Raw genomic sequence first — 23,821 nt, 5'->3', positions numbered from 1 at the left:
ACAGATATTGTGATGTACAAAGTGACTGCACCTGTTTTCGTAGTTTTGGTGATTTTGACAGCTTCATGAAGGTCAAGTGAGGCTTAAAAGCTTTATCATCTCCTGTGACGATGCCCTTTTCTTTAAATAGCTTCCTCACAATATCTAGGTAGGCACAAATGAAGAAACTTTTAAAATTCCAAAAATTGTGCAGACTATAAAGTTTGATAAAATTATGAATGATAAAACAAGACAGAAATGAGAACAAATGTTCAGATAGAGTCTAATTTAAACTTACAAGCAAACCACAGAATTACGCACTTGAAACTAGATACACATTTTAAAAATTGCATATTTTTTAAAAATGGAAAGAGCCAATCTGCTATACTCGTTAGTGCAACAAACCCACCTTCCTAACATAGCTTTGTAGCAGGTGAAAAGCCCTCAAGGTGATGGTTACATGTGTTGTTTTACATCTGTCACAATTCATTTCTGCCCAAATTTGTACCACCTAAGACTAAAGTTTGCCAGGTCAACACTGTTCTAGGCATAGCAATGTTGACTCACACTGTTGTACCAGTGAAACATAATAGAACTATATAACTGATAGCCAGTAAAACAGCATAAACTGTGGCATTTAGACTAGCAGGATCAGTTGCCATGAGGTATTGGTTTTACAGTGGTGCCCCGCAAGACGAAAATAATCCGTTCTGCGGGAGCCTTCGTCTTGCAGGGATTTTCGTCTTGCGGAGCTCCGCTATCAGCCGATCAGCTGATAAGCGGTAAAACAGCTGATAAGCGGCTTAGCGGCTTTTAGCGCTTAGCGGATTAGCGGATAAGCAGCAATTTAGAGATAAGGAGCTTAGCGCCTTTCAGAAAAGGCAAAAAAAAAGGGAGACCGCGGAAAAAAATTCATTTTGCGAGTAAGCCCCATAGAAAAAAACATCTTGCGAAGCAGAAAAAATGTCGGAAAGCCCTTTCGTCTTGCGCGTTTTTCGTTTAGCGGGGCATTCGTCTAGCGGGGTACCACTGTATTGTGTTGAGTATTTTTTTACCATATTTACTCAAGTCTAATGCGCCATCAAATCTAATGCATACCTCAATTTTCAGAACCTTGAAACCAAAGAAGTATTAGCTGGTGAATGTAAATGTGGTATTGAATCTAATGTGCACCTAAATTTTCGCAACATAATTTGGCCAAAAGTGGTGAGCATTAAATTCGAGTACATACAGGGTTGTTGTTTCTTGTATTTTGTACTGATCTAGTGTCTTAGGCTGGTTGAATTATTATTTTGGCGTGATGGGGGGCGTTGGTTGTTTGTTAAAACTATAATATAGTTTAAAAAGGAAAACTCAATAAAGGGCTTCTATTAGGTATCTATTCTATTCTATTGGGTATCAGATCAATACTGGACACTTATTTTAATACCTATGAATTATTGGTATTTCCCATCAACACCTGTTGACAGACATGCACTTCTCTGTTTGAATTAATTGCTTGAAAATATTGTAAATCCATACAAACCTTCCATGCAAAGAAAGCAGTGACATTCAAAGATGTTAAGAAAGCTGGATTCAGTTCTAAGCACTGCCAGTAACATGCATTTTGGCTTTCAACAAATTCATTAAAAAATTGTCCAGTAGTACCTTAGAGACCAACTAAGTTTGTTCTGGGTATAAGCAAACTTAGTTGGTCTCTAAGGTGCTAATGGACAATTTTGTAATTTTTTTTATTTATTTCGACTGCGTCAGACCAACACAGCTACCTACCTGAATCTAGAATCATGGAAGGCACACGTTGAGCCGCATGAAATGGAAGTCCACCAACCTCACAAAGAAACTTGCACAGGTACAGACTGATATCTCCTTTCTGACTAAATGCAAGAACCTGGACATTATACCTAAGGGTCTTAGAATTAAGAACCCTCTACAATCCACCTATCCTACTGAATATGTAAAGAAACTATGCCACACTCTCGCCAAGAAGCTGCTCAAACATCTGATCAGTGTTCTGTACTCTAAACAGAAGCAAATAAAGGAGGAATGCTCTGTATTGGACAAGGTACCTGAAGAAGTATGCATGCACACCAAAGCGTATACCCAGAACAAACTTAGTTGGTCTCTAAGGGTGCTACTGGACAATTATTATTTTTTATTTCAACAAATTCATGTATGTGTATTCTTATGGATACTTTTTACTGCATTGCAGGGGGTTGAAAGATGACCCTAGGGGTCCCTTCCAACTCTACAATTTGTATACACATATAAAATCAACACATGTAGTACAACATGTGCTAACTCATACTGATTTCTTTCTTATTGATCTCTTTGCACGAGAGCTGCTATACGAATATTAAGCGAAACGTGGTGATTGGTATTATCACTATAATACTGATTCTGCACCATATATATAGTTCGGAGTCTGCACAGGAATTGTTGATAAGTGCACCTACTGAAGACTGGGGCCAACATCTGGGTAAAGCTTCTGGAGTCTATCGCCATATACGGGAGCTTTCCACCTTATTAACATCTAGTCTGATGTTAATACGCCACTTTCTACCATGTGAAGCTAATTATTACCAAATGAAAAAGGCTTGTGAGATATCTTACGATTCCAAAATATTTGTGCTACTGTGCTTTGTCTTGAGCTTCCTGATTTTAATTTTTTTTAAAAGCAAAGAAGTCAGAAAAATAAATCTGGCTGTTATGGCCTTCTGGTACCATGTAGATCCCTAAAATAATTAAGAGGTGTGTGTTGTCAAACACAAAGTCCTTAGAGGAACAGCTGCTGATTATTGTCCCACAAACATAGGAAAGGGTGGAGCTGGGGCATTAAACAAAAGCTTGCTCAAAGAGGAGGGGAAAGCTAAAAATGGCTTGTTATCAGAAGGTGGATTGCTGCACCAGTCTGTAAAAGTCTTTAAAATGACTGATTAGCAACCCTAAAAAAGCAGTTTGGTTGTCATTGGAAATAAACCTACTTTGAATTAGCATAAATATCTCTACATGTGACAGTTAAAAGAACTAAAGCTCTGTTTTCCCAAATCAGCAGGGTCAATGCTTATTCTATTTTAGTGAAGAACTGTGAAAAAATCATTGCAGAGACTGAATTCTATCACATTTTTTTAAAAAAGGCAATATGGGAAGAGTGGAGTTGTTTACTTAGGGTAACAGTTTTCAAATTGTGTTCTTATGTTGTTTGACAAAAAGAACAGAAAACTTAAAGGTTTGCAGAAATATATTTCCAACCGTTTGAGTTTATCCTGAGGAAGGGGTGAAGAGTTGAGTCTTTTCTAGGTCCAAAAGGCCTGACTGGTACCTTGTACAAAGTGACAATATTTCCTTACACGTCCTCCCCACCTCCACTCCTAAATAATCTACAACATACAGGATTCAGTGGCAGATATGCATGGGTTTAATCTTTTGAAGAACCTCTGTGTAAGAACCTGAAAATAACTCAGGCAATGATCAATTTCAGAAGGACGTTTATTTTGTAAGCCTCTTTATATGAAGAAAATAAAGGTAATCATACTTATTTCAAAGATATACATAAAGATGCATTTGATTCCCTTCATTTAAGTCTTTTCATCCTAGGGGAATAATAATAATGACAAAGCTCACATAATTGTTTTCTATTAAAGAGTTTTCATATTAAAGATAATGGGCTACATGCATGCTTCATTAACCTCTGCAGAGGCACTATTTGGATAAATTTAGTTTGTGATATTAAAAACTCATTTCAGAATAATGTTTGTAGTATCTCAAGATTGCAGCATATCAAACTTATGTTAAAAAGAAATCAGTATTTATATTAATGTTGCTACTTGAAAAATGTCAATGGAATGTGCCGTTTAGTTGTGTTTATTACCAGCTGTATTTACAGCGAAAGTAAGTCATTTGGGAATCTTCAGGATGATTAGAAAGAATATTGTTTTGCGACAATGGTACAATATTACATCTCTATTACTATGTTTGGCCTTGCTTCTGGGTGTAGATTGCTTATAGCATTAAAAGAAGAAAAAGACCATGGGAGATGTGAGTTTCCGCACTGAAGACGAGAAATATACAGAAGGCAGATTCACCAAGTGACTAAACTGCTCTAGAGGAAAGGAGTGCAGAGGTGGGCACGCCTGACTGGCATTATCCACTTAAGAAATCTATACAACCAGTGCTGCTTTCCTAGTCCCCACTTACCTGTTAGTAAGCACCACTGAATTGAACAGGACTTACTTTCCAAGTGGACACTGTGAGTATTGCATCCTGAGCAAAACCAGGTTAGCTAACCTGTGACTCTGCAGATGACTAAAACTCCCATCATTCCTGACTACTGAGCATGCTGGCAGGGGGTGATGGAACTGGAGGCCAACAATAACTGCAGGACCACGGGTTAGCTGCCACCCCCACACTCAAGAAAAAAAAGATTAAAATATGTATTTTTTTCCAACTGCCACAGCAAATGTTGACATTACATGTCCATAACTTCAATATTCAAATCTTTTCTATAGAGTTTTGCAGGGGCTACTGCATGTGGAAGGGACGCGGGTGGCGCTGTGGGTAAAACCTCAGTGCCTAGGACTTGCCGATCGTATGGTCGGCGGTTCGAATCCCCGCGGCGGGGTGAGCTCCTGTCTTTCGGTCCCAGCTCCTGCCCACCTAGCAGTTCGAAAGCACCCCTAAGTGCAAGTAGATAAATAGGTACCGCTTTATAGCGGGAAGGTAAACGGCGTTTCTGTGTGCTGCGCTGGTACTGGCTCGCCAGAGCAGCTTCGTCACGCTAGCCACGTGACCCGGAAGTGTCTCCGGACAGCGCTGGCCCCCAGCCTCTTAAGTGAGATGGGCACACAACCCTAGAGTTGGACACGACTGGCCCGTACGGGCAGGGGTACCTTTACCTTTACTGCATGTGGAGAGGGTTTTTATCCCTTTCCTCCCCTGCCACAAGTCCATACTTTGAGTATGACTTTGTTGGATTCAACTCAAAGACATAGAGGGTATATGTGACTGGTATGGGTATGAGAGCAGTGAACCCGAAATAAGATGTTGACCAGGATGGTAGCTCTCTAGACAACCTGTGTAGCCTAGGGGCAGTAAGACAGAGCCATAAGTCTGGTTCAGATCCTGCCACTACTTTGAGCTCACTAGGTGACCTTAGGCAAGCCACTTTCAATCCCAGTCCTCCCACTCATAACATAGGGACCTCCAACCTTAGAGGCAGCTTCCTATTTTCCATTTCTCCCTCATCAGAATGATACTTTAATGTTTTTTTTCCAAAGAGCCTCTAAAATTAACAAGTAACTTTTCCAGTTGCAATGAATTACTGACAGCAGGAACTGTTTTCAGGGAAAGAAACAGATTTAAAGTTTTAGAAAGTTGTATAGAAACTCCTTATATAATTGTAGGGTTGCCTTTTGTCTGGATTTTCCCGGACATGTCCGGTTTTCAGGGGTAAAAATCTCTAACAGGGTTTTGGTTTTTTAGAATATGCAAAAATGTCTGGGGGGTCGCTTTCCTTTCCTGCCAGCAGCAGGGGTCAGCTCACACCAGCCGTGTCCCTCTTTAGTGCCCTTTGATGTTTATCTCTTTCTCTGCCTTCCATTTCCTCTCTCTTTCTCAGCGCAGGGCTGCCTCATGTCAACCACGTCCCTCCCCGGTGCCCTCCGTTGTTGCTCTCTTCCCTCCATCTCCTCTTTCCTTCTCAGTGCATCAGCTCCTGTAACCCCTCCCCAGGTGCCAGTAACCCTAAAGGAGGGGGTGAGGTGTGGGGGGGTGCACCAATGGTGGTGGTGTCCGGGTTTTGGTCTTTGGAATACTGAAATCCTAGCAAAATCAGGGATGGCCAAATTCTGTATGTTAGGGAGCATCTATGTTTTCTAAACTCTCACCCAAGAGGTTGAAATAATCTAGTCCCCTCAGATGGTCTGTTGTAAAGCTAGTGCTACCTAGCAGCACTAAGGGCATCTCAGGTATGGAATATAGGTGCTCAAGCAGGAGGGGGTCAACAATGGAGGGAAGCAGGCTGGGGAATGTATGTGCTTTATGAAAGATATACTCAGTAGACAAGATGGAAACTGCAACTCCAGAATAAGCACTTAGCAATAAAATGTTGTTTATATGGAGCATCCATGAAGAGTCATTGCTTATTTTTCATCCATGTGAAACTAAATAAACAGGGACAGTGGTGGTGAAAGATAAAGATACAGCATTTCAGGAACCCACATCCAATCCACCTACCGCCATCCTTGTTTTGAATTACAGTAACTTGAATCTCTTACTTACTAAATTTCTTGTTCACTTCCCTTCCCAACTAAAAACTCAAAGTGATTTTTAAAAAAACATTTAAAGAAATCAACGAATAATTTGCACAAAATATGCAAAAGATCTAGCAAACACCTCTCTGCTTCAATAACCCATCAACAGAAACAATAACTCTGAAGTTTAATTTATAAACATCTTAGTAAGTGTTTTAAGCGGTCTCTAAAAAGAAATTTAAGTGCAATCTTTGGTGGGCCTTCCCCTGAAAGGAAATATTGAACTGGGACACTACTGCTGAGAAGGCCCTACTCCTTGCTTTGACAGATCCTTTTTTATTTATTTCATTGGTAGATGGTACCCAAAGTATAACCTCCCCAGTAGCTCTTAAGAACCAGAGATTTGTATATACATCAGAAAATACTTTTGTTTGCATTTCAAGCAAAAATGCAGTTCCAAGAGTCGAATAATGGCATAGACAGATCAATAACGAATGAGTCAGAGCTTCATTTGGTATTGATTTTGTACTGAGGCCACATGCTGAGAGGCAAACAGCCATTTCAAATGGCTTGAAAAACATATAATCAATGTTAGAAATTACTAGGGATGTCCATCTCCTTGTGGAAAGTTTACTCAGGAAATGCGTCAGTAATTACTCTCCAATAATTTCAAAACGAAGAAATTAGGCATGTTTCTCAAAACAGAACACAGTCAGAATTTCAGAAATTAGAATTGTGATGCATCATTGAAGGTCAGAGCATTAACAAGTGTACATATTAGAAACGGAATACGTGCCCTATTGCTTTACTAATGGGTGAAACAAAATAAAACAAATTCAAGTCTGTAATGGAGTCTAAGATAAGGAATAAGGTATAAGAAATAACTGTCTTACCACAATGTAGTCCGACAATAGCATCCCTAGTCCTGCACTTACAGATAATTCATGAGATACTTTCTCACCCTCTCCACTCCAGATATGCCTTGACCTGTGGATTTGCCAGTTAAATAGCTTTTCTAGGCAACCCTCTGTTTTTTCCTTCCAGTGCCTCTCTGCTTATCAACTTTCAAAGTCAATGTGCTCTCCCTTGATAAGCTATCTTGGGCCTATTTCACCCCAGGGTGGCTCTAGTTTTGAGTTGGCCCATGCTGATTCCCAGATGCACTGCCACAGGCTGAGCTGGTCATGTATATACCATACAACCAGCTCAGACTCCACCAACTAGATTGAAAACCAATGTCCATGAGCTGAACAGCAAAGCAAATCAGCTCTCAGCTACTCCAGTTCAGCATGGCTCTTTCCCCAACTTGTTCTTCCAAGAACAATAAATCACCCCCTATGGTTGATTCAGTGGCAAAACCAAGCTTCTCTACTCTCCTAAAACTCTGCCCTTTTCTCTTGTCACCATTCTTCTAAAAACCAGCCCTCAACACAGATATATTTGCTAACATTTTATTCTGTGTTTTCATTTTCCTGGTATGAAATAGGGTCCAGAGTGGTTTACTATATGGGTATCAGATACTATATTTGTATACCAGGCACTCAAAAACCGGCAAGTCCCAGACCTCTCTGGGCTCTGAGACAGCATACAACTGAAGTGTCCATATACTGTCCACAAAGCCACTGTAACTAATGGAGAATCAGGAATTATGAGCTTCCAATACATGAGTGGAAATGGTTGTAACTGCTTTGAACAGCTGCAAACAGCAACAACAGATGTTGCACAGTCACCCCACTGTGCTATCGCAGGAATGTCTGAGACCTGCCAGGACTCAGCCTGAGCAAGCTTTGGAAAGGGGGAAGTGTAGGGGCCCTGCAGCTGCTGGGGGATTACACTGTAAATAAATTGTTCGATAACAATTTATAGTAGAGAAGACACAATGAATTCAATAGGATCCATTTACACAGTTTTATGTAATGAGACTTAAAAAAAAAATATTAAAATTTTACTATCCAGCATCCCAAGTTAAAATATAAACCAAAACGATGAAGTCATTTAACAGAATCAAATTATATATATCTTCTGATTGGGATAATTGATTCTTATTCACTTAAATCTCCCTATAACCTTATTTTCTTGCCAAAAATATATTAGCAGTATAATTTTACCACGAAGCTTCTTTTAATTTAGGTTTAATTATTAATGTGCTAGATATACACTTCTTCTGGTTTCTGTTCTACCAAACCTGCATAAGCATTTTACTTTTTTATATGTTCCACTACAGTCATGAATACATTTAAATATTCCATCTGTTGTGTTATACTCACTGAAGTATAAATGACCAAAATGGCATACAATGATGCATATTTAATGTAGAAGACTCTCAGGTCGCTCTGTTTCTGTCCTGTTTTATTAATATGGGATACCAACCTGAAGAAATTAAGTTCCACTTGCTTTTAAAGAAATAAAATACCGGTAGCTTCAATTTGAGGAATTGCAACTGATTAAGAAAACAAATATAATTTCTGAGCGCTGATATTATACCCATTTCTTGTATGTTTACGGTAAATACAGTGCCATTAGTGAAACATGCACATCAAAATAGTGAAACCAATATTCATAGAAATAAGATGCCAAATTCTTGCTTCAATGGCACTTTTGACCCATGCAGAGGAGGGGGAATAATTTGGATCAGGAAAACTGTGTGGGTTCCTGACATAGGTCTCCCCACTTCTCCCTTTGTAAATTGAAACAAACCAGGATCAAACCATAGTGTGATATCCTGGTGTGCTAGCTATAGTTTATTCTTAAGAGGAATTGGAAGCTTTCAGTCATCCCTCACACATGAAGCAGAAGGAAGAGGGAATGTACCGTATTTTTCGGACCATAGGACGCACTTTTTCCCCTCCAAAAATGAAGGGGAAATGTGTGTGCGTCCTATGGTGCGAATGCAGGCTTTCGCTGAAGCCTGGAAAGTGAGAGGGGTCGGTGCGCACCGACCCCTCACGCTCTCCAGGCTTCGCACACCTCTCTGCAAGCTCCCGCTTGCTTGCGGAGACTTGCCTGCATGCCGAAGCCTGCGCGCGCTGAACTCAGCGCGTCCAGGCTTCGCGGACCTCTCCGCAAGCAGCGGGAGGGCTCCCGCTGCTTGCGGAGAGTTACCAGCATGCCGAAGCCTGCGCGCGCTGAGATCAGCGCGCCCAGGCTTCACGGATCTCTCCGCAAGCAGCGGGAGCGGTCCCGCTGCTTGCGGAGAGTTGCCAGCATGCCGAAGCCTGCGCGCGCTGAGATCAGCGCGCCCAGGCTTCGCGGATCTCTCCGCAAACAGCGGGAGCGGTCCCGCTGCTTGCGGAGAGTTGCCAGCATGCCGAAGCCTGCGCGCGCTGAGATCAGCGCGCCCAGGCTTCGCGGACCTCTCCGCAAACAGCGGGAGCGGTCCCGCTGCTTGCGGAGAGTTGCCAGCATGCGGAAGCCTGCGCGCGCTGAGATCAGCGCGCCCAGGCTTCGCGGACCTCTCCGCAAACAGCGGGAGCGGTCCCGCTGCTTGCGGAGAGTTGCCAGCATGCCGAAGCCTGCGCGCGCTGAGATCAGCGCGCCCAGGCTTCGCGGACCTCTCCGCAAACAGCGGGAGCGCTCCCGCTGCTTGCGGAGAGTTGCCAGCATGCAGAAGCCTGCGCGCGCTGAGATCAGCGCGCCCAGGCTTCGCGGACCTCTCCGCAAACAGCGGGAGCGGTCCCGCTGCTTGCGGAGAGTTGCCAGCATGCCGAAGCCTGCGTGCGCTGAGATCAGCGCGCCCAGGCTTCGCGGACCTCTCCGCAAACAGCGGGAGCGGTCCCGCTGCTTGCGGAGAGTTGCCAGCATGCCGAAGCCTGCGCGCGCTGAGATCAGTGCGCCCAGGCTTCGCGGACCTCTCCGCAAGCAGTGGGAGCGCTCCCACGGCTTGCAGAGAGCTGCCTGTTTGGGGGCTGGGGTCGGGGGAAGCTCGAGCTTCCCCCGCCCCAACCCCGCGCCTGGGGGGGAAATAATTTCCCCCCTTTATTTCCCCCCCAAAAACTGGGTGCGCCCTATGGTCCGGTGCGCCCTATGGTGCGAAAAATACGGTATACTCATGCTTGGAACAAGCCATGGTTTGTTGTTACATCTCAGGTGGGCCAAAGTGCTCAACCAGATGGGTTCTTGATCTGGTCTAGTGTAGGCAGTTCTTTCCATAGTGGATTGTTCCAAGATCAAACTTATGTGACAAAGTAAAGCAATATAAATTAATCTACTCTCCATATGAAACATTCATAAAGGTAATTCTCATGTTCAGTGGCTTGTTGCATATTGTCCTCATGAAAGGGAAATTATTTTTCCTATGACTAAGGAGAGAAAACAGTAAAACTGATCTGTTTTCTATTATCTTTCTTCACCCTCTGGAGCTGCTTTTTAAAGTGCGCTGCTCTGTTCATGAAATATAGGCTCCCTCCTGTGGCCAGAACACCAGTTCTCTGTATTTGAACAGTTGGACTCTCAAGCAAAGTCTGAATTTTACAGGATAACCATTCTGTGTTCTGCTGTTGTTTCTCAGTACTGAAGTTGCTTGCCACTGACTTTTTTTTTTTTAAGTACAATTCACTGTTCTGTTCCAGTTAATGACCTATGGAGCTATCTGCTTTCAGGAAATCAGCACTTCTCCTAGCGCTGAGAAATAAAGTGGTCATAATGGTACAAAGAATGTTATATCTTTCAGATGAGCTCATTTAGGAAACAATACAAACAAAATAAAAGGAATGCCAGATGATCTAATCTAACACTTGGTCTTGCCAGCATACAACTGATCTGTGGAAAACCATCAGGACAGATGACTAACAACAGCAAAAAAAGAGGCTTACTTCATCTGACCACTTCCAAATTACAATTTTGATACCATTGCAACTTGTTGCTTCTAGCAGATAACAACGTTACTAAAACTGCTCAACTGATCTGCACTGTGCAATAATTAATCAGTTTGCATAAATACCGAGGCCCTGCCTGGTCTGCGACTGAGCTTTTAACTCTGTGTGAAATGGTTTAGAGACTTGCTGCCAAGAATTATGTACAGGCTCTCTGGAAAACCCAGATGTTGTTGATGCCATGTACAATCCCTGTATGAGATTCATATCTAATTAGATTCAGAAGGTCTGGTTGCTGGCTAGTCTTAAAAATCTCTAATTTCCTGTTCTTGCTTCTGTCATAAGCTATATTGTTATTCTACCAGAGAATGGTGTGGCACTAGTAAAAAATGCAAACCCAGTTCTCATCTTACATGGTATAAAGAATAAACTTTTAAAAGTTTCATTCGTATATCCCTACAATGGAGCTAGACAACATGGATCCTGTGCGGCTGCCTCTAAAAAAAACAGCTGTACAGTACATCTATTCCTCCCGTTCCCTGATAATATCTCATAACAGAAAACATGTGATATGATGTCATTGTGTTGAGAACTTCCACACCCCTTACAAATAACAGCTAGGGATGTACAAGCATACCTCAATCCACTCCAATACTACATTCTGATTTAACTTGTATATCTCGGCTAACACAGATATTTACAAATCTGTTACCTTCCTTCTCTGTGTGTGTGTGTGTGTGTTGTTGTTGTTGTTGTTGTTTTCCAAAGCTAATGAATTTCCAGAGGGTAGCCTCTGGCAGCAAAAACAACAAAGAGCCTTGTGGTACCTTGAAGACTAAGTTAATTAAATGGCTAATGGCCCATCACAAAGCTATCAATGGTTGCAAGCCTAATCAAGTCTACTCAGAAGTAAGTCAATTGAATTCATTGGGGTTTACTTCATAGTTCAGAATAAACTTGTCATCCAATCTCATTTCGCTTACTGCAGCATTGGTGAGGGTCAGTTTAGTCAAGAAAACCCTGGGGGAAGGAGAGAGGAAATGAATTTTAAAATTTAAATTTACTTTAAAACATAGATTTGGGGTGGTCAAACTGGGAAGTCAAATCAAGATGGTTCTTCCCACTTGACAAACAGGTTAGCACCTTAACGGAGGAGTGCAAGTAAGATCCACAGGCAATGAGATCACTTTTTCATGTTAGAAGAAGGAGAATGAATGATGCACCCCACTGGTTTTTATAATTTACAATAGGAAGCAAATGAAAGCTAAAACCCTAACCCTACTTACCTGGGAGTAAGTCTCATGAAATTCAATTGTATTTACTTCTGAGGCAACATGGCTAGGCCTGCAGTCCTAGTCTCCTTTGGCAACAACCTGAATACATAAATGACTTTCTCACACCTTGACAGCACCTTTCTCAGCCAAAGCAAATACTTTGTGTCATTTATTCCACATATGCTCTCTTTCAAAGTAAATGAAGCAGGTAATGGCCCATCAATTAGCTGTCTCATCACAGGGTTCCAAACATCTACTGAGCTACATTATAAGTGTTAGGAAATGCCAAACAAAGCAGCATGTCAAAAAATATGACATTAATTATACATAATCTATGAACTTAAAAAAAACCCCACCCTGCTGTGAACAAATGCAGACCACATTCACTTCCAAGGAATTCCAGTCCTGAGCACTACACGAACACACAGACAAAGGGCATTTCTATATCTGTGTCCACTTAGAGTGGAATTCTCGGACATGCCTCGCAGCAGCCAATGAACTCAAGTGGAAACCATGCCACAAATTTTCTTTTACTAGATTTACAGGAGGAGGGAATGCTGAGATGATACTTTTGTTGGCAGACACATGTTCCCTATAAGATATATACTTCCAGCCATAGCTCAACAGTGAATCATGAATAACGATTCTGGCATTGCAGAACCTACTGCACGCAACATGTAATTCATCTTCATCTGGTGGTTTTCAACCTGTCTTGAGGTAGATCACACCATCAACAGCACAACCATTCCTCAACAAATGAAGCAGAAAAAGATAGTGATGGAGAGAGATGAACCAAGAACAAGGAAGATGGATGTCGCCAGTGGGGGGAGATTTAGAGATTGAAGAGGAAATAAAAGGAGGAGAAAATTGGATTAACTGCCCAAGGAAGTGAAGACATTGATTTCATTGTGCCACTGAATAAATAAAAAATTATATAATCCTGCAAATTAGCAAAACAATCTAATACCTGCACTGACTAAGATAGCCTACTCCAAGTTAGCACCCTTCATATATTTTCAACTATATCTCTGGTCAGCCCAAGTCACCATGCAATTCCAAACATCTGGAGGGTGCTAGGTTGAGGAATGGTGGTCTAATGGAAGCATCTATCCATATTCAGTGCACTGCTGAAGTTGTGATCTCCTAAGAACTTTGGAGAATGCAGATCCTTTTCATGGTATCATGCTCACCCGCAAACCTTTATTTGAAAAGAAGAGTAATGTGGTAAACAAGAGGTGACCTTACACATTAGACAATGGCTAAAACACACAAAAAGCTGCCAAACAGTAGTTTTTAGGGCATGTGTGATGCTAGTTTTGTGCAATGATAGTTTTCATCTAAAAAAATGAAAAATAAGTTCATTGAAAAAATTGTCATTCTTTAACAGTGCTTAATAAATCAAAACAAATATAGAAAGAAATGTGAGGGATTATATTGACTGTCCTTCTAAAATAATTTAGTCTTTGTTGTAAAGCTAAATCATATTGTCCAATTTTAAGGTCAAACATTTGCTTTACTTAGTCACAAATTCCAATGCTGCCTGCACGCCTCTGTCTGCATAATGAACCAACTTGTCCCATGTGAGAGTTTGGGTATGTTATGTATTTACCATTACCGCAAGAAGTGGATGTGGTCACAAGATGCTATACCAAAGCTTTAAAAGGGAATTAGACAAATTCATGGACATAAATCCAACAATATCTACTAGCTATGCAACATCTAGGTTCACTATGTCTCCAAGTATTTGTTGCTGGGAAGCAACAATGTGAGAAGACTGACCACTGTAGGAGGAGGATATTGAACTACGCTGACCATTAGTCTAATCCAAAAAGTGTCATATTATGCACCTTCATACTGATTTAGTATAGTGTATGCAAAAGGAGGTGGGAAGATGACAGAGGTTCAATGAATTTTTACAATAAATTTTTACAATAAATAAATATCTGTCAAAAACAAAGACCCATGGTGCACATTATTAAATTGCAAAGGAAGATCAATGGATGCAGACGTTTTGAACATAAATGCTCTTCCTTAAGTAAATAATATTTCTGCTCAGCATACAATGTGAAATATGAACCTATCCTAAACCTACAGACGTATTTTGTTTTTACCTTTGTTTTATTCTGCCTCATTGGTCAACTCTTTTTCTGGTTATTTTTTTTTAATGATTAAATGGGCCTTGTAAAATGAATTGCCTACAGGAGAAAAAATTAGCACGGCAATCACATTGTTTCCATTTCAGAAAAGTACCCCACCCCACACAAAAAAGTAGTAGCATGCCAAAGTAATTCTTGTTGTTGTTGTTGTTTAGTCGTTTAGTCGTGTCCAACTCTTCGTGACCCCATGGACCAGAGCACGCCAGGCACTCCTGTCTTCCACTGCCTCCCGCAGTTTGGTCAAACTCATGCTGGTAGCTTCGAGAACGCTGTCAAACCATCTCGTCCTCTGTCGTCCCCTTCTCCTTGTGCCCTCCATCTTTCCCAACATCAGGGTCTTTTCCAGGGAGTCTTCTCTTCTCATGAGGTGGCCAATGTACTGGAGCCTCAATTTCATGATCTGTCCTTCCAGTGAGTACTCAGGGCTGATTTCCTTCAGAATGGATAGGTTTGATCTTCTTGCAGTCCATGGGACTCTCAAAAGTCTCCTCCAGCACCATAATTCAAAAGCATCAATTCTCCGGCGGTCAGCCTTCTTTATGGTCCAGCTCTCACTTCCATACATGACTACTGGGAAAACCATAGCTTTCACTATACAGACCTTTGTCAGCAAGGTGATGTCTGCTTTTTAATCCACTGACTGCAAATGAGAATACAGCCTGGAAATCAGGAAGTCCTTACTCCACCCACCTACTCTCTTTTTCCTGAAGTTAATTCCCCCTTGGTTCCCTTGTCACCACGGATTGCAAATCTGCTTCAAATAATGGGGGAAAATATGCTTCAAGAAGCAATCATACTTAGTGTTACCCATGGTCACTGTCAGTAAACATGTAACCATGAACCACTGTTAATATTAACCAAGAGAACTAGGCCAGAAATTGACTCCACAAGAAAGAAACACAAATTGAAGCTAGATCTTGATTCACAAGTGCACCAGTCTTGTGTTTTCTAGAATATCCCATTGTGAGTTGATATGAATGTTGATTGAGGATACAGTGGCAAAAGCAAAATGCATAAGCCTTGATAGAGTGGGTACTTACTCGTGGCCAAAATAGTTGACATGCATCACCAAAAAATTGGCATATGCATAGTTACAAATTTACAAATAACTACTGTAATTTAAACAGAAATACAGGGCCAAAGGCATAGGCTCCCCAAACAAAAAGAATGGAGCTGAGACAGCACAGAAATATTTGCTGTAAGTTCCAACTGTGCTGTGAAAAAATACAGGTTTTAGACTAATTATTCGTAAAGAGCAGAGTTAAAGAGAAAGCTTGTGCATGCTATGTAGAAGATAACCAAGATGGCAGTGGCCTTTGCAACTTTGATGAATGCCTTAATATGAGTCATGCAATGTTCAGGCATGGTATGACTTCACATTCCTCAGAACACAAAAGATCATTCATCGCCTCTAATAATGTCTTAAAAGAAACCTTTTCCAAGAAACGGTTGGAATTTGGGATACAGTCTAAAAGGACAATGACAAACTCCAGGCATTTCTTCAGCACTGAGATCTTTTTGTTAAATTTCTATCAATAAAAACGCATTAACAGATTGTCTGGTCTCTGTTTTCCTATGCAACATTCACTTTTGTTCCCTTTCCCCTCCCTTTAGAGTAGCTCTGGAATCTGAAATATTAGCTACATTTATGAATAAATAAATAAAGTGACTCCATTGCTTCCATTACAGTGGAAGAAAATAGGATCAGACTCAGAACTCTGGTTCCTGCAGTTAAGTACAAGGCTCAGGACAAGCATGGGAGAACCCTCCAAATCTGCATTCTCAGATAAGACTTAACAACGAGTTGTGGAAAACTTCAAGCTCAACATTACCCATCTCCTCCAGTGTGACAAGAAGTTCAAAAACTTTTCCTTCTGTTTTAAGCTAATCACAGCTTGTTGTGATGTCCAAACCCACAGCAGTCGGGTGGTATCTTAAATATTATGATAGACCTATAGTAGTGCTAATTCTTGGTTAGAGGAAACAAACAAACCACAAACTAGAGTTTATAAAGCTGACTTGTTTTCATTCCATAATTAAAATTAAGCATAATTCAGTTTTTGGAGATAGATGTTAAAACTATGGTTAATCTAAAATGGAAGCCAAACCTCAACAATGTAATTCCTGACCAATTACTGAATGCAAATAACCAAATGAAGTCAAGGTTTGGATAAACATAGTATATTTCTTTCACATAAAACTTGCCTTACACCAATATTTCACAGGGATTTAAACTTATTTTGAAAATGCATTCATACTTTCACTGACTGATCTCTGGAGTAACTGCACATGTTTAAAAGAATTCTAACTTGAATGCCATGTGCCAAAATCATTGCTGATAATATAGCTGGGAAGGGTTTTCTTAATTTAGGATAAATTTAAGTCAATCATCCGACCAAAATACAGTATGTTTTGGTCGAAGTTGCTTTGATTACAGAAAATAAATTTTCAACCAATGTTATACTGTATATGAGTGAAAGAAAAGGTTCAAATGTCTATAGATTTATTCGCATCAGAGTTTCTAATCTTAATTAAGTTGTGGCAGTATATCTTATCAATCCTGTGCTGCTATGTAGCTAGAATTAGTCTGTCCAATGGTCATGCTCAATATAAATGTTCAAGAGGGGGAAATAGATCTTAAGAATCTTTTTTTTTATTAGCATATTATATATCTGTGATATGCCCCTTCAAAGCCACTTCGGTGATATTTATCAGCAAGTTATAATGAACTTTCCCCCCCTGGATTCTAAGGCAATCCATAGCAATTACTAGCACATCTGTTAATTAGTCTAACACTTTCATTCTAAGTGGAATTACAATGTAAAGTTTGATGTTAAAGCTCGCTAGAATTTGCACTTAGAAGCTAGTAGAACAGCGAGCAATTATATATCATTGTAATGAATAAATGTCCAATTAATCTCATGCTACTAGATGTTAATGTTTAATGGAAATCTGGCATTTATGTGTTCTGTAATAGAAGACTGCTAAGTAAAATCTGTCAAAATGTTTCCAAGTATGAATTATCTGAAGATTTGAACTTAATCAGATTTCCAGATATAAACTCCTACCTATCATCTCAATTCCACTGCTGAAACAGGGGCTGTAGGGACAAGACACCTCATGCTGGCAATGGGAGGATCTAACTGGTGGGAAAAACTACACCTCAAAGTGTGACTCCCAAATACCCTCAATCCCTAGAGGAAGGATCATTCATAGCTTGCATTCATAAAATCCCTGGCTCCATTTAGGATCGGGAAAGATTCCTGCCGTGAAACCCTGGAGAACTGCTGGCAGCCAGTATAGACAATACTGAAATATATAGACCAATGGTACCTTCCCACGTTCTTAATCCTTTCCTGCCTAAGCACTCCAGTGACCACAGAATGCCTTCCATTGCCCTGAATGTGAAAAATGCAGCAGGTAAACAACTCTCAACTATCAAGTAGTAGAAAAATCAAAGGAGGGCCTTGAGGCACCCTCAAGACAAAGACAAAGGGATGCTAGGGATGATGGGAGTTGTAGTCCCCAAACAGCTGGAGGGCCAAGTTTGGCCATCACTGCATTAGTGGAAACCACAGCAAGGACTCCTCCTCCAAATCTGTTCTGGAAGGTTGGGAGAATCTCTAGAACAGTGTGGAGAGGAGGGAGATCAAAGGGGAGATGGTTCTGCTGGATGAGCAAAAATGCTTGCACTGATGAAACAATCTCCTTAGTGCTACACGGAACTCTGCCCACACAAATTTCATTATGGCATAAGCTTTTTATGGACTAAATTCAATTCCATCAGATACAAGTAGGAGAACGGTCTCCTTCAAACAAAACACAGCATAAGAACATATTTACCCTGTGGCTTATTGGAAAAACAAACACGTTTATTGGTGAACACCAAGCATACCAATCTATACCCTGACCCCATTTTTCCTTGTGGAAGTCAGACAATGACCCAAGTGTGGTCACTGTTTCATGCGCCAGTCATACCACACTCTCTCAGGTGCATGTCAGGCTCCTTCCAATCTTTTCTCCTGGGAGCATGTAGCAAGAAATCAAACCTGAGCCCCCCTTCTATGGTAAGTGTGTATTACCCCACTGAGCTACAGCTCACCATAGGGTCACTTGAGTACTACGTACAGCTAGGACCTTCATGGAGGGCGGAGAGAGAAGGAAGGAGTTGTGTGATTGGTCAGTTTCTGGGAGATTGTCTCTGACAAAGGAAACACCGTGGGTTCTTCCTGGAAGTATTCTTATGCATTGTGTGGGAGGGAATGTGAGATGGGTTTTTGACATCATAGCACCCCTGCCATCATTACTCCTGCACTGGTACCTTCAATTCATACTTTAAGCAAAACTATGGTTTCCTGCTACAAGAACTCTCAGGTTCACACATTCCCTCTCCTCCTTCACACCTTTAAGTAAGAGACTGAAAATGTCCAATTTCAAATTTAAACTATTTACTGTTCCAAAAATTTTCAAACTTAAGTTAGGGTTGCTTAAACTATGATTTGTGAGAGCAAGCTTGGACCAAAGCACAGGCTCACTGCAACTCATAGGAGGAACCCACCATTTCCCATTGCATCTGAGCTGGGTCTGAGTGTGTCATCAGTCTTGTGATAGGTGGATGGAGACAAAGTGGTTAAGAGTGCTGCGGGGCTGGTGGCACACCTACGTTATCACTCTTATTTCTGGTACTATTGTTTTGCTTTCTTTTGAGGTGAAGAGCAGTGCATAGAATCACAAATAGAATCAGTTTGCGCAAGCGCTGGTGCAGGAGATGTTGGTGTGGTGTGACAAGAGGATTCGCCTGCCCAAATGCAGTCTTAAGCATTTCATGGAATGCTGTGAAATTTACTTTGAAATAAACATGTTAGGATCAGGCTCTCGCAGCTATGCAAAGTTTTCAAAGTTACAGGTAGGTAGCCGTATTGGTCTGCCGTAGTCGAAACAAAATAAAAAAATTCCTTCCAGTAGCACCTTAGACACCAACTAAGTTTGTTATTGGTATGAGCTTCTTCAGATAGTTTTCAAAGTTAGCTGCTCCTACATAGAAGTGAGTATGAGGACCAATCTACATTAGCAGGGTGTCAAGAGATGCTTTTTGAGCACTATGTAACACTGCTAAAAAGAATTACCTGCTATCTTTAAAAGAGTGGTTGCATGATCACTGTCAGTCAACTTCACAAATCCAACTTGATGTCTAAAGTGATCGGTTCCTTGAAAAGACAGATCCAATGGCTTTCCTTGCAGTAGTTCTTCAATTAAATCTTTACTCGCCATGAAAGCACCAACCGCACTATCAAGAGGAAAAATAAATATCAGAACTGATGTTATTCATCTCCTTCAGTAATACCAACTCTTCTGCTTAGTATTCTTAATGGTTGCATTTTACACCCTCCATTTTTAAAGCACAACAAGAGTGAATTAAAATATTTTGCATATACAGCTATATAAAATACCAGCTCTCAATCTGATGCGGACTCAGAAAATGTGTCTAAATGGTATCAAAAAGCATCTAAAGGGAAGAGCTTGAATTTACACTTTTTTTTTTCTTACACGAATATTGAGGCACATGGTCGCTCAGTGTCACAAGCATACGCAAATGTATGGCTCATCTAAGACTTCATTGAACCTTTATTCCCAATAAAGATAGAACTCACAGGTAGAAAATACTTTCATTTCAATGAATCTTTGTTATCTGTAAAGGGAATCTTTGTATGAGTCAAATTTTTTTTATTCCTTTGGAACTGCACTGTACTTTTGTCCTTCCAGGCCATGACGCTTTGTGGTTTAGATTTTTGATTCTTGTTTTCTTCTTTTTGCAATGTTTGTATTTCTTAACAAAAATCAATAAAATATTTGAAAGGCTATGGTCAGCAGGGCTCTCCTTATTAATTTGACTGGACAGTTATTTCTCTGTTGTTATTATTGTGACAATGACTTAATAGTCACTAGGTGGCAGTAACTACCTGGTGAGCAGACATCCTCAAGATCAGAGAAAGCCTACTCAATAAATATTGTGAGTTGGAAGATGTATTATACAACCCTCATTTTGACTTCCATCAGCCCCCAGCTTACCTGCTCTATCCTACAGTCCTGAAAGGAAATACTTACCTGTTTTGACCCTTTTGCCTGAAGTGAAAGATATGGCAGGCTGAGCAATTCTTTCTTTTATGGCTAGCGCCAAGGCTGCAATCACAGCTCCAACAAAATTAAGGCAGGCAGACATCCTAACAGCTACCTCCTTGAAATGTTTCCAGCTTTCAATGGGTATTTTTTCACATTATCTTGTATGCCAAAGAGCTCTTAGCCATGAAACCACAGTGCACTGAAGAAACTTCTGGGGCACATTCTCGGCACACACTTGGACCACATGGGGCACTGAGCAGGCCCTTCTGGGCCTCAACATCATCCCATACGAAATAAGCATGCAGCTGCACCTCATAAACATATTTAGTCATTTCCTGTGGGAGCAAGCTACAAGGGAAGATTCCTTTTGCAATGGAAATCGTAAGCGAGCTGCCTTTCAAGGAAGTTCATTTGTCACTGCTGTTCTTTCTGAGGAGCCCCAGATATGCTTCTGAGGAACTCCAGGGTTCCTTGATAAACACTGCTTTAAAGGATGGCTTCAGTTCATTATGGGTCCACATAATCCCTTCTTGGCTGTGGCATCATGTGGAGAAACATCAAGAGCAACTGGTCTGCATGCTTATGACAACTAGCAGTGTTTGGCAACAGTTTCTGCTTGTTATGGCAGCACATTTTTCCAGTCGCCACACAAACAGGAGCTGGCTACATCTCTGCATGGCAGAATCTGCACTGGTGTCTCTCACACAATCATGTAAGGGGCAGTTGTGAGGAGCAGCTGGCCACTTTGCACAGGTGAACTCAATATGATACACGGAGAGAAAAAGAGCAAGAGGAAACTTGTGCACAGCTCTGTGCAAGTCAGAGCATAGGAAATTCTATAACTCATTCCTGAATTGCACACCTGATTTACACACCCCCAAAAAAATGAAAATGAAAGCCACATAATGCATTTGTGACACTGACTTATACTGCTTTTGATGTGTCAAAAGCACACTATGAACAAGTTACTTGCAGGTGACTGACTAGAATATGCTGTCAATTAAGACATCCCTTTCTTTTCACCTTACAATATGGACACCCCCTTCCCTCCCCCCTCCTTTTCACTCCTGCTACTGTCGCTCAGCTTGCCTTTTGCATCAGAAATACCCTTTGATAGCTGTTCTGAAAATGAAGGCTTACTAAGCTACTATCCTCAGTAGACTCTCTGTGTGATGGTCTCCGTATCTGGTCAATAGCCAGTTCATAAATTACAGTGCAGCAAAGAAAGCAGAAGCACGAGAGACTCTCACTTCTGCTAAAACATACAACCTCGCCCTTGATGAGAGCTCTGCGCCTCAGGGATCAGCTGGATCTCACATTACAGCAGAATCCTCTCAAACTGGTGACACAGACTGTGCTGGATTCAAATTTGTTTTGTAATACCTATCACTTCTCTATTTGGGGTCATGGCCTAGGGTGTTTCCACAAAGTAATGTTCTGTGCAAAATAACAGAAATCACTGGAAGGGAAGGTATGAGGGCCAATTCACTTCAAAAGCCCACAGGAAGAAGAAAGGCACAAAACTGCTGGAAGATGAGGACGGGTAATGATGTGTTGCTGTTGCATTCACTTTCATTCTGGCATTGTGCCACTGAAAAAACCTGCTTATTTGTCAGCTTTCTATTCTGCGTGAAGCTAGCTGGGAGCTTAATAATTTTAAATGTAGTATGCGAGCTCAACATTTTCAGTCTCCTTTCATTCTGGCCTTTCTTCCCTATGAATTGCTTTGTTAAAGGCAGAGTCAAAACCAGGTCAATGTACTCAAGCAAGTATTACCAGTGAGTTCAATGCTAAGCTTCGCAAATAAAAAAGGCTGTGACCTAAAATTCCTATTATGATTAAAGCAGCAATGCATAAATACAATTATTAGAGCAGTAACTGCTGAGGATTACTCAACAACCCCAGGCCACAAGGACACCCTGTTTGCTACAATGAGTATCCCCTCAGATAAGGACATCCCTGCAGAAGATGAAACATCAATAGGCTGGGTATGCAAAGTGTTTGTTCTGGGTGAATCAATTATGAAGAATATAACTAGTGAGGTGAGGGACTGGAGGAATGCACGGTAACTTGTCTGCTGGGTGCAAAGATAGGTTATTTAAATATCTTGAGCAATCTACTATCAGAGAGTGCTGGAAAGATATGAGAGCCATGAGAGTAACAGCTACATAGAGGAATGTAGGGGAGAGATTGTGGATGTTAAGGTAAGCTGCTAAGGAGTCCAGGACCTTCCTGCCAGCCTCCTCTGAAATTCTGGATATGTGACTATGGGAACTGCAGAGAAGAGGCTTTGACAGATGAAGAATGGAGGGCTCTTTTTGCTTGAGCGTAGAAAGAAATACCAGAAGAATGTAGCCTACATAAACCAAAGCACAACCGCAGAGAAAACCCTTAAAATCAAATAAAAATAAACTGAACAGTGAAGAGAAACACACAGTTCAGACCAGAACATGCTTCAGGAATAATAAGAGTAGATGCAAAGGAATTTGTCTGCTGACTGTGGCGACAAAGACACCCAAAGGAGACATTCCAGTGACAGCCACACAACCCTGGGTTTTATTTACACTGGAAGCAGTTGCAGATGCTAAGCTAACACATGGACTGGAGATGGGGTACGTTTCCACAAGCTGCACACAGCAGCAGCAACATATGCAAGTATCAATCACACAGATTGCCCGCTTTGTGTGGGTACCTCCCAGTCTAATAAGGCCACTGCTGGGGTCATAGTAAGTATCCAGGCAATGAGTGAGCAATGTGATTGGTGCTTGCACACTTTAAAACTGCAATGCAAAGTCTTTGCTGTGTGGCCTTTGATTGCTTTCCTGGTGGCTAATGTGAAGCAGAAGTAACAAGAATCAGGACTCATCCTTGTAAATTGAGGGGGAACTGACATGTGTGTGTAATTGGCCCAGCGGATTAACAGAAAAGCAGAATAAAAGCCTAAATAACTGAAATAATCAAGAAATAAATAAGCTGTTTTCTAACTTCTAAGCTGCTCAAGCCTGCTGTGTTTTAAAGGGTTTCTCCACAAGCCTAAATGTTTACTATTTTTAATTAATGAAAGATGAAACTTTTCCCTGTCAACTGAAGGTTTCTCAAGTGGTATTTGCATATATCACTTGTGTTGTCAAATATACAGGCCATCAAGCTGACACAACTTCTACCAATCAGAAATAATGAGTACGGAAATGTAAACTGCATTACTGTATAGGTTTTGGAACTGGACAAAGATG

At 41.1% G+C, this 23,821-nt stretch overlaps 1 protein-coding gene across 1 annotated transcript in view; it reads right to left on the bottom strand.

Annotated features, from left to right (window-relative positions):
• AKAP7 (A-kinase anchoring protein 7) overlaps positions 1-23,821 on the bottom strand; it is a 78,976-nt gene that overhangs the window by 40,646 nt on the left and 14,509 nt on the right. The window contains 2 exon segments of the mRNA XM_053381923.1: positions 32-144; positions 19,595-19,755. Of these exon segments, the coding sequence (XP_053237898.1) occupies positions 32-144; positions 19,595-19,755 (274 nt within the window).

Source organism: Podarcis raffonei, chromosome 3, assembly GCF_027172205.1.
Source record: "Podarcis raffonei isolate rPodRaf1 chromosome 3, rPodRaf1.pri, whole genome shotgun sequence".
NCBI classification, from domain to species: domain Eukaryota; kingdom Metazoa; phylum Chordata; class Lepidosauria; order Squamata; family Lacertidae; genus Podarcis; species Podarcis raffonei.
This window is presented reverse-complemented; position numbering and strand designations above follow the sequence as displayed.